The sequence below is a fragment of the Prionailurus bengalensis genome, chromosome E2 (assembly GCF_016509475.1).
Source record: "Prionailurus bengalensis isolate Pbe53 chromosome E2, Fcat_Pben_1.1_paternal_pri, whole genome shotgun sequence".
Taxonomy (NCBI): Eukaryota; Metazoa; Chordata; class Mammalia; order Carnivora; family Felidae; genus Prionailurus; species Prionailurus bengalensis.
Window position 1 is genome coordinate 10,786,391 of NC_057352.1, and position 13,525 is coordinate 10,799,915.

The 13,525-nt window shown below is 53.2% G+C and overlaps 1 protein-coding gene across 3 annotated transcripts in view; it reads left to right on the forward strand.

The window, feature by feature from the left end:
* PRKD2 (protein kinase D2) overlaps positions 1 to 13,525 on the forward strand; it is a 46,845-nt gene that overhangs the window by 10,395 nt on the left and 22,925 nt on the right. Inside the window, exons 2-6 of one of the 3 annotated variants that reach the window (XM_043600456.1) lie at positions 1,653 to 2,477; positions 4,495 to 4,633; positions 9,503 to 9,634; positions 12,178 to 12,332; positions 12,429 to 12,651. In XM_043600456.1, coding sequence (XP_043456391.1) covers positions 2,238 to 2,477; positions 4,495 to 4,633; positions 9,503 to 9,634; positions 12,178 to 12,332; positions 12,429 to 12,651 — 889 coding nt within the window. In that variant the 5' untranslated portion in view covers positions 1,653 to 2,237. Of the gene's footprint in view, positions 1 to 1,473; positions 2,478 to 4,494; positions 4,634 to 9,502; positions 9,635 to 12,177; positions 12,333 to 12,428; positions 12,652 to 13,525 lie in introns of those variants that run through there. The other 2 variants (XM_043600455.1, XM_043600457.1) reach the window with 2 other exon arrangements.

Sequence of the window (13,525 nt, forward strand, 5' to 3'; positions counted from 1 at the left end):
GGCAGTCGCTACTGTACCGACGACCTCAGCTGCCCCTAGCAGCCCTTTACCGGGAAGGGGGGCCCGTCTCGAGGCCCCCAGCCCCAGCCAGCCCTGCTGGTCTGGAACCCAGGCGGGCAGGTGGCCCATCTCTACTGGGATGTCTTTGGAGCTCAAAGCCAGGCCTTGAACCTTCAGTGAAGGGGATGGGGGCGGTAGCAGCTTCAGTGGTGATCTCGGACAAGTCGTAATGCCCCACGGGGGGGTTCTGTTTCCTGAATGTAAACTAATGGCAGCCACTCTTCTTATTAGCTGGGGAAGAGAAATCGAGTCTGAATTGCTCCTGAACAGGCTGGAGGAACTGTTTTAGGACAAACTTGGCACGTAGTAGGCCGGCATTCAATGCTTCCTGAGACGACTGACTGAATGAACATACTCTACTTAACCCCTGAGTGCTTGAGGTGCCTACCCCTTTATTTGTGCAAATTACAGTGATGGCCACCACCTACTGAACCTCAGCTGTGTGCCAGGCGCCATCATACAACCTCATTAATCCCCACAAAGACCCTCTGGGGTCCAGTCCTATCGGTCCCATCTAACAGAGGGAGAAACAGGCCCAGAGAGGGGAAGCCACTCACCTAAAGGCACACAGACACATGCACAGTTCCCCCAGGAGAACAAACTGTTCTCCCTCTATGAGGTGGGGGTGGGGGTGTTGTCTTCCCCGGTTGCTATGGCCCTTTCAGGCACCCCCCCCCCCAACTCCCGGTCTGTGGCTCTCCACTCCTGAGGGCTGGGGCGGAGTGGCGAGCTGATTAAAGGAAACTACACCCCTTCTCTGTCGGCCCTGGGTCTGACTCTCCCTGCACAGATAATCCAGCTCCAGCCCCTCCAGGTTTCTCCATGCACCTTGCCAAGATTGCCAGAGACAGACATGAGTCAAGGTCCTTCTGCCCATCTGGAGACCTCTGCCTCCCCATCTGTGTAGCGGGCTTGGGGGGGGGGGGAGGGATCTCTACAGCACCCCCTCTCCTGGGCGGGGTGGGGTAGGGGTGGGGAGGACGACGATCTGAGAAGAGGCAGACCGAGTTCAGAGATCCCGGAGCGGGCTGGACCTGACACCAGTTTCCCACCCTTTCCCCTGCGGTGGGCGCCGGATGCCGGCCAGGCTAGACGGGCCCCCTTCCTTAAAGGGCCAGGCGCCTCCTCAGCCCGGGCCCCCGCGACCTGTGGCGGGGATGAGGGTGCCTCGCCCCTCCTCTCCAACTCTGGGAATAGTTAACTTTCCAGACTTGGGTGTGTTGGGGGGTAGGAATCGGTCCCGGATCCCTGCCCTGCCCTGCATCTCGCACCCCAGAGTCCCGGACCCAGGAGGGGCAGGTGACGCCCCCACTCGGAGGTGCGGGGCCCGCCCTCTCCTTCCGCCCCCGGCCCCTCGACAGGCTCCGCCCATCTCGACGTCACCGAGGCCCGCGCGGATTGGCGGACTGCGCCATCGCTCCGGACACTTCCTCCTGGGCCGCAGCCGCAGAGTTAAACTTTGGAGGGGGAAAAAGAGCCACCGGCGCCCGGCGCCGGGCGACCCTCCCTTGCCCCCCCCCCGCCCCCTCCACCGCCGCTGGGAACGCCCCCTTCTCCACGGCCCCCGACCGAACTTTTCTCCAACTTCTGAGACCCGTGAGATTCCCTCCTTAGTACCCGGCCCTCAGGATCCCTCTGCCCATCCCTGGGCCCGTCGGATCCCTGGGATCCACTCGATCCCCGACTCAGAGACTCCTGTCCTCCACCCCCAGGGTCTGGTGAATCCCCTCGGGCCCCCTTCTTAATTGGATCCTCTTCTTAGGGCCATTGGATTCTGCGATCCTACTCCCCCCCACCCCCTCCGCCCGCTCTCTTCTCAAGCCTTTCTCTCCCCAAGGGGCCTCTGGATCCTGGGCTCTCCTGATCCCTGAGATCCCGACCTGCTAGATTTTCTTGATTTCTTAGAATCTCTCAATCTCTGGGTGCCTCAAACCATTAGATCTCTCCTTTATGATTCCCGGGCGTCTGATCCACTAGATCACACTTCTCTAATTTCCCAGGGTCCCTCCATCCTCGAGTGCCCTCAACCTGCTAGGTTTCTTTTCTCGTAGCCCCGGGATCCCCGCACTCCCGCTACCAGCTTACGAGCTCCCTTGGATCCAGTGACCCGGGGTCCCCGGACTCCTTCAGCCGGATCCCGGGTGGGCGCCGGGCGGCCGGTCCCGGGCCTCTCCCTTATGGCCGCCCCCCCCTCCCATCTCGCCGGGCTCCCAGGCTCTCCCGGGCCTGGGTCTCCTCCGCCCCCCGGCGGCTTGGAGTTGCAGTCGCCGCCACCGCAGCTGGCCCAGATCCCAGCCCCGAGCTCCGGGGTCTCCTTCCACATCCAGATCGGGCTGACCCGCGAGTTTGTGCTGCTGCCCACCGCCTCCGAGCTGGCCCATGTGAAGCAGCTGGCTTGCTCCATCGTGGACCAGAAGGTGAGGGGGCAGCGTCTCTCCTCCAGCTTGGGGAGAGGTCTGCAGGGGGCGGGGCGCTGCCAGAGGTGGCCTGGAGCCCGGCATAGGGGAGGGAGAAGGACGATGAAAGCTTGGGCGACTGGGAGGTGGGGGTGGGGCATTTAGCCCCCCAGTTGCCTCCTCACCGCACTCTCCTTTTGAGGGAGGCCAGGGCAGGGGTAGAAGTGGGAAGGAAGGGGCCGGCCGGGTGAGCAGATGGGGGACCTCCGCATTCAAGCCCATCCCGGACCTCCCATTTGGTGGAAACAGTAGAAATCCAAGCCGCACTGGCTGTGGCTATCGGGTGACACGTGTGGGTGTGGGCGCTTGCACTAGCCGCCGTGGGGTAAGTGAGGTCTCAGAGCCCAATCTCTGCCCTCCCCCAGGCCTGAGATGTGTGTGGTGGGGCCAGCACCTCTTTGGAACCCCCAGAAGCTCTGGGGACTCTGTCCCCACTCCTCAGGTCTGATGCCGGCCTATGAAAACAGGCCTTCCCCAACCCCAGCCTTACCTCGGTGAGAAACTGGGGATCACGGGCCCAGAGGGAATCAGGTGGCACTCAATGCGTGAATTCTAGAACGTCAAAAGTTAGGAGAGTGGGATTCTCTGTTGTTGGAGTTCGAGACTGTAAAAATGTTAGAATATTAGATTCCTGGGCTGCTGGAATCCTAGACTGTGAACATGTTAGACTTTTGGTAATGCTGGGTTGTTGCAATCCTAATGGTAAAATATTCAAACACTAGAATCCTCGTGTATTAGATTTCTAGAACATGAAAATACCAGACCGTGCTACTCTGGGGTGGCGAAATCCTCAAACATAGAATATGTTCGAACCTGAGATAGATGTATATAATACTATCATGTGAGCATGTTGGAATCCCAAAATGTCCACGTTCCAGAATCTTCTCAGACCCCTGATAATGAATTCTTTGGGCTTCCGAGAAACCTCAGGAACCGAGCCAACTCCCCCAATTTTACACACAAGGCAACTGACACCTAGAGAAAGCCCCCTCTCCCCCCCCGCCCCCCCTCCCCCCCACCTACCGGACCAAGCAGTCAGGGCCTAGGCCCTGTCACCTGAACCCTCTCCCAGCAGACAAGAACACATGGGGCTTCCTTCACCCTCCACCCAATCCCCAAACCCAGAGGCCTAGTTTTCACACCCAACTCGGAGGCTCTGTGAGAAAACTGGGTGGGGGGTGGGGTAGGTTGGAGGGCAGATTGGCCGCTGGGGGTAATTTGTCCGGGGGGGGGCGCTCACATCTTCTGCCTCCTCCCTCAGGCCTCGCCCCCGTTTTGTTGTGCCTTCTCTGTCCAGGTGTGGCACGTCCCTTCCCTTCTTTCCAGCTGCCCCACCTGGGCTGTTTCACTTTCTGTCCTACCAGGTTTCATTTCCTGTCCTCCCCCCCCACCCCACCCCCCCCAGCAACCAACCAGCCCAAGCTAGGGACTGGGACACCTGGGTCCTTTGGGCATTGGGTGGGGGGGCACCCTCCCTACCTCCAGCTCCCTTGAGCCCTAGCCTTCCTGCCGCCACCCCCGCACCCCCCAGATGTCCTAAATCCCCTTCGTCTAGCTGGCCCCACCCTAGTGCTGGGCTTGGAGCCAGGTAACAGGGACAATAGATCCAGGAAGGAAGCTGGGGAGGCGGGGAGAGTAAAGGAGTGGGTGTTCGCTTAGCCCCTCACCACACACTCCCGCCCCCTTGGAAAATTCTAGATGCCCACGCTCCCAGAGCCACTCTCCCTCCCACCCTAGTTTCTTTGTCCGGCCACCAAACTCTGTCAGCGGTGCTGTCTCCCAGCACACCTGGGGCCCTGGCACCCCGCCCGCCTGAGCTTCGAGCCGCACCGGGGAGGGAGCAGGCAGGAAGCTAGGGCTGCGGGGTCTCTGTTTCCGGGGGAAGCAGCCGGCCCTGCCCTGGGAGCGTTCCAGACCGCCCGCTGAAGGCAGCTCGGGGAGCCTTTCTCGGTCACCGCCTCCCTCTCCCGCCCCTCAGTTCCCCGAGTGTGGCTTCTACGGCCTTTACGACAAGATCCTTCTCTTCAAACATGACCCCACGTCGGCCAACCTCTTGCAGCTGGTGCGCTCAGTTGGAGACATCCAGGAGGGCGACCTGGTGGAGGTGGTGCTGTCGGGTGAGCGGTGGAGGCCCCCCTATGGGCACAGCCTGTAGCTGGGGGTGGGGACGGGGCGCAGTGTGTGTGTGTGTGTGTGTGTGTGTGTGTGTGTGTGTGTGTAGAGGGGGGGAACGGATAGAGGTGAGACGGGACATCTGGAGGAGGGAAAGGGAGAGGTGGGCCCAGAAACCTGCTTCTTAAAGTCGGGGCCAGTGGTTCGAAGCCCTGGTTGCAAATTAGAGCTTTTACAAACCACGGCCTGGGAAGGAGTAAATATATTGCGCGGCCTGGGAAGGAGTAAATATATTGTGCGGCTACCCCAGCAACATCAGTGAATCTCACACTTCCTAATGCCGAAAGCTGAAAGATGCTAGACATCAGACTACGTATGTTATCATTTCCTTGAGGAAGCACCGAGGAGGATGCGATCCCTATACGGTGTTAGGAGGGAGGAACGTGGGTGTCTCCGGAGAGGATAGAGTGTGGGCCAGGAGGGAGATTTCTGGGGACTGATTCCAACTTCCATTATTTATCAAGATGTTGGTGACGGGGTGTGTGCAGTTTGACCCTTCACTGAGCCGTGCACTTGAGATGTGACCTTGTCTATCCGTGCCTCCCCCCACCCCGCCCCGTGAAATGCTAAATGGAATCAGACTCTGCGAGGTTAGATGTAGTGTGGGCACCTGTATTTTCAGCCGGAACTTAGCCACCCACTAGCCGTTCGCATTAAACAACGAATTTTTTTAATGTTTATTTATTTTTGAGAGAGACAGAGCATGAGCGGAGAGGGGCAGGGAGAGAGGGAGACACAGAATCCGAAGTAGGCTCGGGGCTCCCGACGCGGGGCTCGAACTCACGAACCTTGAGATCGTGACCTGTGCCGAAGTCATACCCTTAACCCACTGAGCCACCCAGGCGCCCCATCCTGAGTCCATTTCTTACTACCTCCTCTAGTCCATGAGGCCGTCACCTCCTGCCCAGACTGTTGGAGTAGCTCATAAGTCAGATCATGACACTTGGCTGCTCAGAATCCTCCCATGTCTCCCCATTACCCTTGGAATAAAATGCGTACTCCCCTAAAATGGTCTTAAGGATGTCCATGATCTGGCCCCTGCCAATTCCCCAAATTCATCTGTTACACTGTCCTCACTTTTCTTTGATCTGGCGGAGCTGGCCTGTTCTCTGTCCCTTGAGCAAGCCAAGCTGTCCCCCGTCTCTGGGTCTGTGCACTTGTCCTCTGTGCCTCCCTCCCTGCCCTGTCTTCTCACAGCTACCTCCTTCTTGTTATTTGGATCTGAGCTTAAGTGCCATTTCTTCCAGTGTCTGAAATTCCCTTGTTTATTTGTGTGTGCATGTTTTTTGCCTGTCTCCCTGAAAAATGTCAGCTCCCCGAGAGTGGGGTGTAAACCTGTCTTGTTCATAGCTTTACCCTGAGTATGTAAACGGTGCTTGGCACACAGAAGAGAGTCCCCTTTCTGTCACACAATAACAAGGAAAATAGCTCAATATTAGACTGAATTTCGGGAGTGGGGCGGGGGTAGGAAAGAGAATGAGAGTTAGTTTAAAAATGAACCTTTAGGGGCACCTGGGTGGGTCAGTCGGTTAAGCATCCGACTTTGGCTCAGGTCATGATCTCTCAGTTCATGAGTTCAAGCCCCGTGTTGGGGCTCTGTGCTGACAGCTCAGAGCCTGGAGCCTGCTTCGGATTCTGTGTCTCCCTCTCTCTCTACCTTCTGCATTCCTCCCCCACTTGCACTCTGTCTCTCTCAAAAATAAACATTAAAAAAATTAAAAAATAAATACATAAATAAAAAATAAAAATGAAACTTTAAAAATAAAAGCTAATGGGGTGCCTGGGTGGCTCAGTTGGGTAAACACCCGACTTCAGCTTAGGCCATGATCTCAAAGTTCGTGAGTTCGAGCCCCACGTCGGGCTCCATGCTGATGGTACAGAGCCTGCTTGGGATTCTCTCTCTCCCTCTCCCTCCCTCTCTCTCTCTCTCTCCCCGCCCCCATGCCCCTTCCCCTCACTTGCTCCCTCTCTCTCTCTCTCAAAATAAGTTAATAAACTTAAAAAAAATCATTCTAAAATAAAATGATTTATTCTAACCATTCTTTTTTTTTTTAATTTTTTTTTCAACGTTTTTTAATTTATTTTTGGGACAGAGAGAGACAGAGCATGAACGGGGGAGGGGCAGAGAGAGAGGGAGACAGAATCGGAAACAGGCTCCAAGCCATCAGCCCAGAGCCTGACGCGGGACTCGAACTCACGGACCGCAAGATCGTGACCTGGCTGAAGTCGGACGCTTAACCGACTGCGCCACCCAGGCGCCCCTATTCTAACCATTCTAACCGTTCTTGAGCAACTTTCTATGTTGTCTGTTTAAAGAGCACTGTTTAAAATTTTTTTTTTAATTTAAAAAACTTAAGGGACTCCTGGGTGGCTCAGTCAGTTAAGCGTCCAACTCTTGACCTCAGCTCAGGTCTTAATCTCAGGGTTGTGAGTTCAAGCCTCTACTTAAAAAAAAAGAAAAATTTTTGTTAACTTAAAAAAAATACGGTGTGCTTGACTGACTCAGTAAAACATGTGACTCTTGATCTCAGGGTTGTGGGTTCGAGCCCCACATTGGGTGTAGAGATTACTTAAAAACAAAATCTTAAATAATAATAATAAAAGAATAGTGTTTTCAATACTTTCCATATATTCATTTAGCCCTTAAGAAAGAATTTATAAACAGGGCACCTGGGTGGCTCAGTCGGTTAAGTGTAAAACTCTTGATTTTGCCTTAGGTCATGATCTCACGGTTTTGTGAGTTCGAGCCCCAAGTTGGGCTCTGGGCCGACTCTGCAGAGCCTGCTTGGGATTCTCTCTCTCCCTCTCCCTCTCCTCCCCCTCCCAGCTCACGCTCTCTCTCTCTGTCTCTCTCAAAAGAAATAAATAAACAAAAAATTATTTAAAAATGAATCTATAAAGAATACTATTATGATACTGGGCATGTTCTTTCCAAGACACCTGCGTGGTTCCTACCCTTGCTTCCTTTGGAGGCCTTCCTCAATCACCTGTTTAACATTGGACCACTTACACCTTCCCTATCTCCCTTCCCTGCTTAATTTTTCTCCTAAGCCCTTATTGACTTCTGGCCTGCTGTATGTGTGTATGTGTGTGTGTGTGTGTGTGTGTGTGTGTGTGTGTGTACATATATATATATATATAGAGAGAGAGAGAGAGAGAGAGAGTAGTTGTAACTTATTTCTGGGATATAGATATTGTATAAACATATATACATAATTTGCTATATATATATATATACACATATATATGTATACATATATATATAGCAAATTATATATAAATTTACATATAAATAAATAAATATATGTATACATATATATGTGTTTGTTTATTTATTTATTTATTTATTTATTTATTTATTTATTTATTTATTTATATGTAATTTTATGATAGGGAAAACCAGAGCCCGCAACTCATGTTGGTTCTCAATAAATATTTGTCCCATTATTGAGATAGGAAATAATTGCTTGACTGTTTGTTTTTTTAATTATTTGAGTATAGTTGGCACAAGCTGTATACTTTATTAGTTACACAGTTCAGCGAGGAAGTAAGTACAGTGCTAAAAGCATGAACTTTGGAGCTGCACTGGCCTGGGTTCCATTTCAAGCTCCACAGTTTGCAAGCTGTGTGACCTTGGGCAAGTTGTTTCACCTCTCTGTGCTGCCATCTTCTCATCTGGAAAATGGGGACAATGGCAGGATATATCTCCAGGGCTCTTGAGACAACTGAATTCATTATTTAATTTTTTTTTTAAGTTTATTTATTTATTTTGATAGAGAGGGAGAGAGAATCCCAAGCAGGCTCCCCACTGTCAGCACAGAGCCCTAGGCACGACCCGGTGAGATCATGACCTGAGCCAAAGTCAGGAGTCTCAACCCACCGAGCCCCCCCAGGTGCCCCTGAATTTATTAGTATTTTAAAATACTTGGCGCAGTGCCTGGCACAAGGTAACTATTGGGTGATTGTTAAATAGGAATATTTATATTTTCTTTATTTTGGGGGTCTGCCCCCGCTTACTAGAGGCTAGGAAGGGAGTTTGTTTTGTTCTATGTGGTGTCCCTAGCACCTAGGACAATACTCAGTAAATGTTTGTTGGATTTCCATTTTAAACTTTATTTATTTATTTTAATTTATTTTGAGAGAGAGAGAGAGCAAGCGGGGAAGGGGCAGAGAGAGAGAGGGAGACAGCATCCCAAACAGGCCGGGGGCTCTCAGCCCAGAGTCCCAATGCGGGGCTCTAACTCACGAACTGTGATATCGCGACCTGCCCGGAAATCGAAGAGTCCGAAGCTTAAACAACTGAGCCACCTGGGCGCTCCTGTTGGATTTCCCTTTTAAAGATGAGGACATTGAGATACATAGGTATTTGTTTTTTCTCTTGAGGCTCGAGCTCTATCCTAGACCAAGTAGATCGCAGACTCTGAGGATGAGACTTAGGCATCTGTACTTTTAAATTTGATTTAAAAATGTTTAACTGTGAAATATTCGTAACATAAATTTACTGTGTTAACCATTTGTGCGTCTCCTGTTCAGTAGTGTTAGTTACATTCACGCTTCCCTGCAACAGTCTCCAGGAGTGTTTTCATCTTGCAAAACTGAATCTCTGTATCCGCTCAACGCATCCCCAGTCCCTGGCATAGGTGTGTGCCTCGGTGGTGAAACTGGGATTTGAACCCAGGTAGAGTGTAGTATGCGAGTAAATGAATGAAGGCAGGCAAGATGAAGCCTTGCAGCCGGGAGGACTGTGAGAAACCCAGGACCCTACAGCCTCCGCTGCCCGGGCTCAACCTTCCGCCTCCCCCTGCTGCCTGCAGCTTCGGCCACCTTCGAGGACTTCCAGATCCGCCCCCACGCCCTCACCGTTCACTCCTACCGAGCGCCTGCCTTCTGCGATCACTGCGGGGAGATGCTCTTCGGCCTTGTGCGCCAGGGCCTCAAGTGTGATGGTGAGGGGAGAGGGGCTGGAGGCGGGGCCAAGGGGTAGGGGGCGGGCAGGAGGGTGGGGCTGGGGTGGGGTTCAGGTGTAGGAGGCGGGGCTCGGGGGCAGAGGCAAGGGCCGGGAGGCACCGCATGGGGGAGGAACAGGAGGTGGGGTGGGAGGCGGGGCTTGGGCGAGGGGCGGGGTCTGGGGTGGGGCTCAGCTCCGGAGGAGGAGCCTGAGAGGTGGAGCTCCGGGGGAGAGGTAAAAGGGGGAGGAGCGTGGGAGAGGAAAAGGGGAATGTGCGCGCGGGGAAGAAGGCGGAGCCTGCAACTGGGATCGACCAGAGAAACAGCCAGTAGGAGGTACATATTAAGGGATATTTGGAAGGAATTCCTGTAAGGGAATTGTAAGCCCCTGTCAGGGGGAGTCTGGCTAAGCAACTCCGAAATCCATAGGGCAGCCGGTCAGGAAGGGCAGGCAGAAGCTGAAACTGCTGTTCACTGGCAGAATTTCTTCATCTGAGAAATCTCACTTCTGCTTTTCAAACCTTTCTACCGAGGGAAACGGGCCCACCCAGCCTAACTAGGACACTCTCCCTCACTTCAAGTCATCCGATTGCCGACTTGATTCACATCCACCAAACACCTTTACAAGCAGTCCCTACGTTTCGTGTCTGAATTACCGAGGATGCTAACCTAGCCAATTTGACACAGGCACCTGACCATCAGAGTCCAGTCCTTACTGACTTGGCACCTCAGTGGGCCAGGGCTGTCATAACCAAATACCACAGGCCGACTGGCTTAAACAACACTAACTCAGAGTTCCAGAGGCGGGGAAGTTTAAGATCAAGCTTCGGACAGGGTTTGGTGCCTGGTGAGGACCTTTTCCTGGCTTGCAGATGGCTGCTATCTTGCCGTGTGCTCACATGGCGTGTGGAGAGACAACAACTTCTGAAAGGTCTTCCTTTTATAAAAGACCCCAATTGCGTCGGATCAGGGCCCCACCTTTATGGCCTCATTTAATGTTAGTTATCTCCTTAAAGGCCCATCTCCAAATACAGTCACATTGCAGGTTAGGGCATCATCCTATGAGATTGGAGCGGTGGACACATGTTCAGTCTACAACAAGCACCCATGCACATGTCTTTAATTTTATCATACTTAAAAAAACAAATAAATAAAGGAACACACAGTGTTCCTTTAGCCCAAACGTCTCAAGGTTAAGCCCGAGTGTCGGGTTCCGCGGGTCCACTCTTCCTATCTTTGATGCTTCTGAGGCAGAGCGTTGAGATCTCACCCCGCCTGCAGATGAAGGTCACACACCCGCCTTGACTCTACACACAGCAGCGGAAGACCATCCGTTGTTCAAAGACCGTCTGCCCCGCCATTGTTTGTTCAATGTGAGCCTCTATTAGAGGCATGTTTTCCGATATTCCGTCATCCAAGGATCTCCAGCTTTGCGGCTGTCATGCTCAAATGGAAATCTAGAGTCTGGAACACCAGATGACCTACAGAATGGCCCAGAGTTGTTACCATGCAGCCCTAAATAGACTTGTGGCGTTTAAGGACTCTTCGGATAAGAGCCATATCAGGCCTGCAGAAAACTGATTCTGTGCGTTCAGAGCTGCTGTCAATATTGCTCTCATAAACACACCATATCCAATCTTTTTTTTTTTTAAGCTTTTTTATTTATTTTGAGGACACCCTATCCAACTCTTGACGTCTTGGCATCTGGAAGGTTTCTTTAACGTTTATTTTTGAGAGAGAGTGCCCACGCGGGCGCTCACACACACAGTCGTGTGTGGGGAAGGAACAGAGACACAGGGAGAGAGAGAATCCCCATCGACGCGGGGCTCGAGCCCACAAACCACGAGATCAGCTCAGCTACCGGCCTAGAAGGTTCTGGGCCAGGTAAAGAACCAGGAGCAGGTGAGGCGCTCCTGTCAGACTTGACACCTTCCGATGAGGGTTTGATTCTACCTTGATACTCACACACGGAATCACGGATGAAACTCTGAAATTCTAATGAAGGACATGAGTGAATAAAGGTCAACGCCGGAAAGTGTTTCCCTGTACACAACGGCCATTTGCCATCCTGAAGCTTTTCTGGTAGCACCACCTTTGGGAAAGCCCATGACCGCCTGGCTACCAGAAGACGGGCTTCACAATGTTCCGTATGAAAAAAAGGGATGAGGGGATAGAAGGAAGAGAACAAAATATTGGCGTCCGCATAGGTCGGAATAAGGAAGACACAGTCCTTGCTCGTGCACTCTTCCTTTGGGCCGCTGGTCACGTGGCTGTGGCCCCCTTCTTCCGCGACCCAATCCACATGCCCTGGGCCCTCAGCGAGCACCTCACCCGCTCCTGGTTCTTTGCCTGGTCCAGAACCTTCTAGGCCACTAGCAGTTCTACCTGAATTGAGTCCTTGTAACTTTTCATTGGCTTTAATGGCACTACCAGGGGGCCCTCCGGAGAGATCTACTCACGGAAAAGGAAAGGGGGGGTGGGCAGAGCGTTAGAGCCCAGGCCCGGTGGAAGCGTGTCTCTGATCGTCTGGCGCCCCCCGCAGGCTGCGGACTGAACTACCACAAGCGCTGCGCCTTCAGCATCCCCAACAACTGCAGCGGGGCCCGCAAGCGCCGCCTGTCGTCCACGTCTCTGGCCAGTGGCCATTCCGTGCGCCTCAGCACCTCTGAGTCCCTGCCCTGCATGGCCGATGAGCTGGTGAGGGGCTGGGGAGTGGGCGGGCCGGTGGCGGTGGCCCGGGCGGGTGACAGGGCCCAGGCACTAATGCGTCCCTCCCGTCTTGCTGACCGATAGAGCCGGAGTACCACCGAGCTCCTGCCTCGCCGGCCCCCGTCCTCCTCCTCCTCCTCTTCTGCCTCCTCCTACACGGGACGCCCGATCGAGCTAGACAAGATGCTGCTCTCCAAGGTCAAGGTGCCGCACACATTCCTCATCCACAGCTACACCCGGCCCACCGTCTGCCAGGCTTGCAAGAAGCTCCTCAAAGGCCTCTTTCGCCAGGGCCTGCAGTGCAAAGGTCAGCGGGGCCCCGCGGGGAGACAGACGGGGTCAGGGGCCAGACGCCCCCCTCCCGCGCCACCTCCCACTCGACACACACATACACTGGCTTAGCAGCTTAGGGGTTCTCTCTCCTGGGCTCCCAGCAGGCCGTAAGAATCCCACTATTCTGGGGGTGCCTGGCTGGCTCAGGCGGTAGGGCGCATGACTCTTGATCTCGGGGTTGTGAGTTCGAGACCCGTGTTGGGTGCGGAGATTACTTAAAAATAAAATCTTAAAAAAAAAAGGGGGGGGTGCAGCTGGGTGGCTCAGCCGGTTAAGCTCCTGACTTCAGCTCAGGTCCTGATCTCACAGCTGGTAAGTTCGAGCCCCGAGTCAGGCTCTGTGCTGATAGCTCAGAGCCTGGAAATTTAGCTTTATAAAGCCACTTAGCATGGAATTAAAAAAAAAAAATCTTTTTTAATGTTTATTTATTTTTGAGAGGCAGCAAGAGTGGGGGAGGGGCAGAGAGAGAGAGACACACACACACACGCACAGAATCCGAAGCAGGCTCCAGACTCTGAGCTGTCAACACAGAGCCCGACGTGGGGCTGGAATTCATCAACCATGAGATCATGACTTGAGCTGAAAGTTGGCCGCTTAACTGACTGAGCCACCCAGGTGCCCCGCATGGAATTCTCAAATTGCAGATCTTGAGAATTCTAGAACCATGGAATGTTGGAAGCATAGGCTTCAGGAATTCTGGGCTGTAGGACTCAGCGAAAAGAACCACAGAAACTTTAGGTTCGTAAAGCCTAGAACTACCAAGTTATAGATTCTCAGAATACTGGAACTTTACAACCATCGGATTTGAGAATAATGGAAGCCTAGAAGCATCGCATGGGAAGCATGGG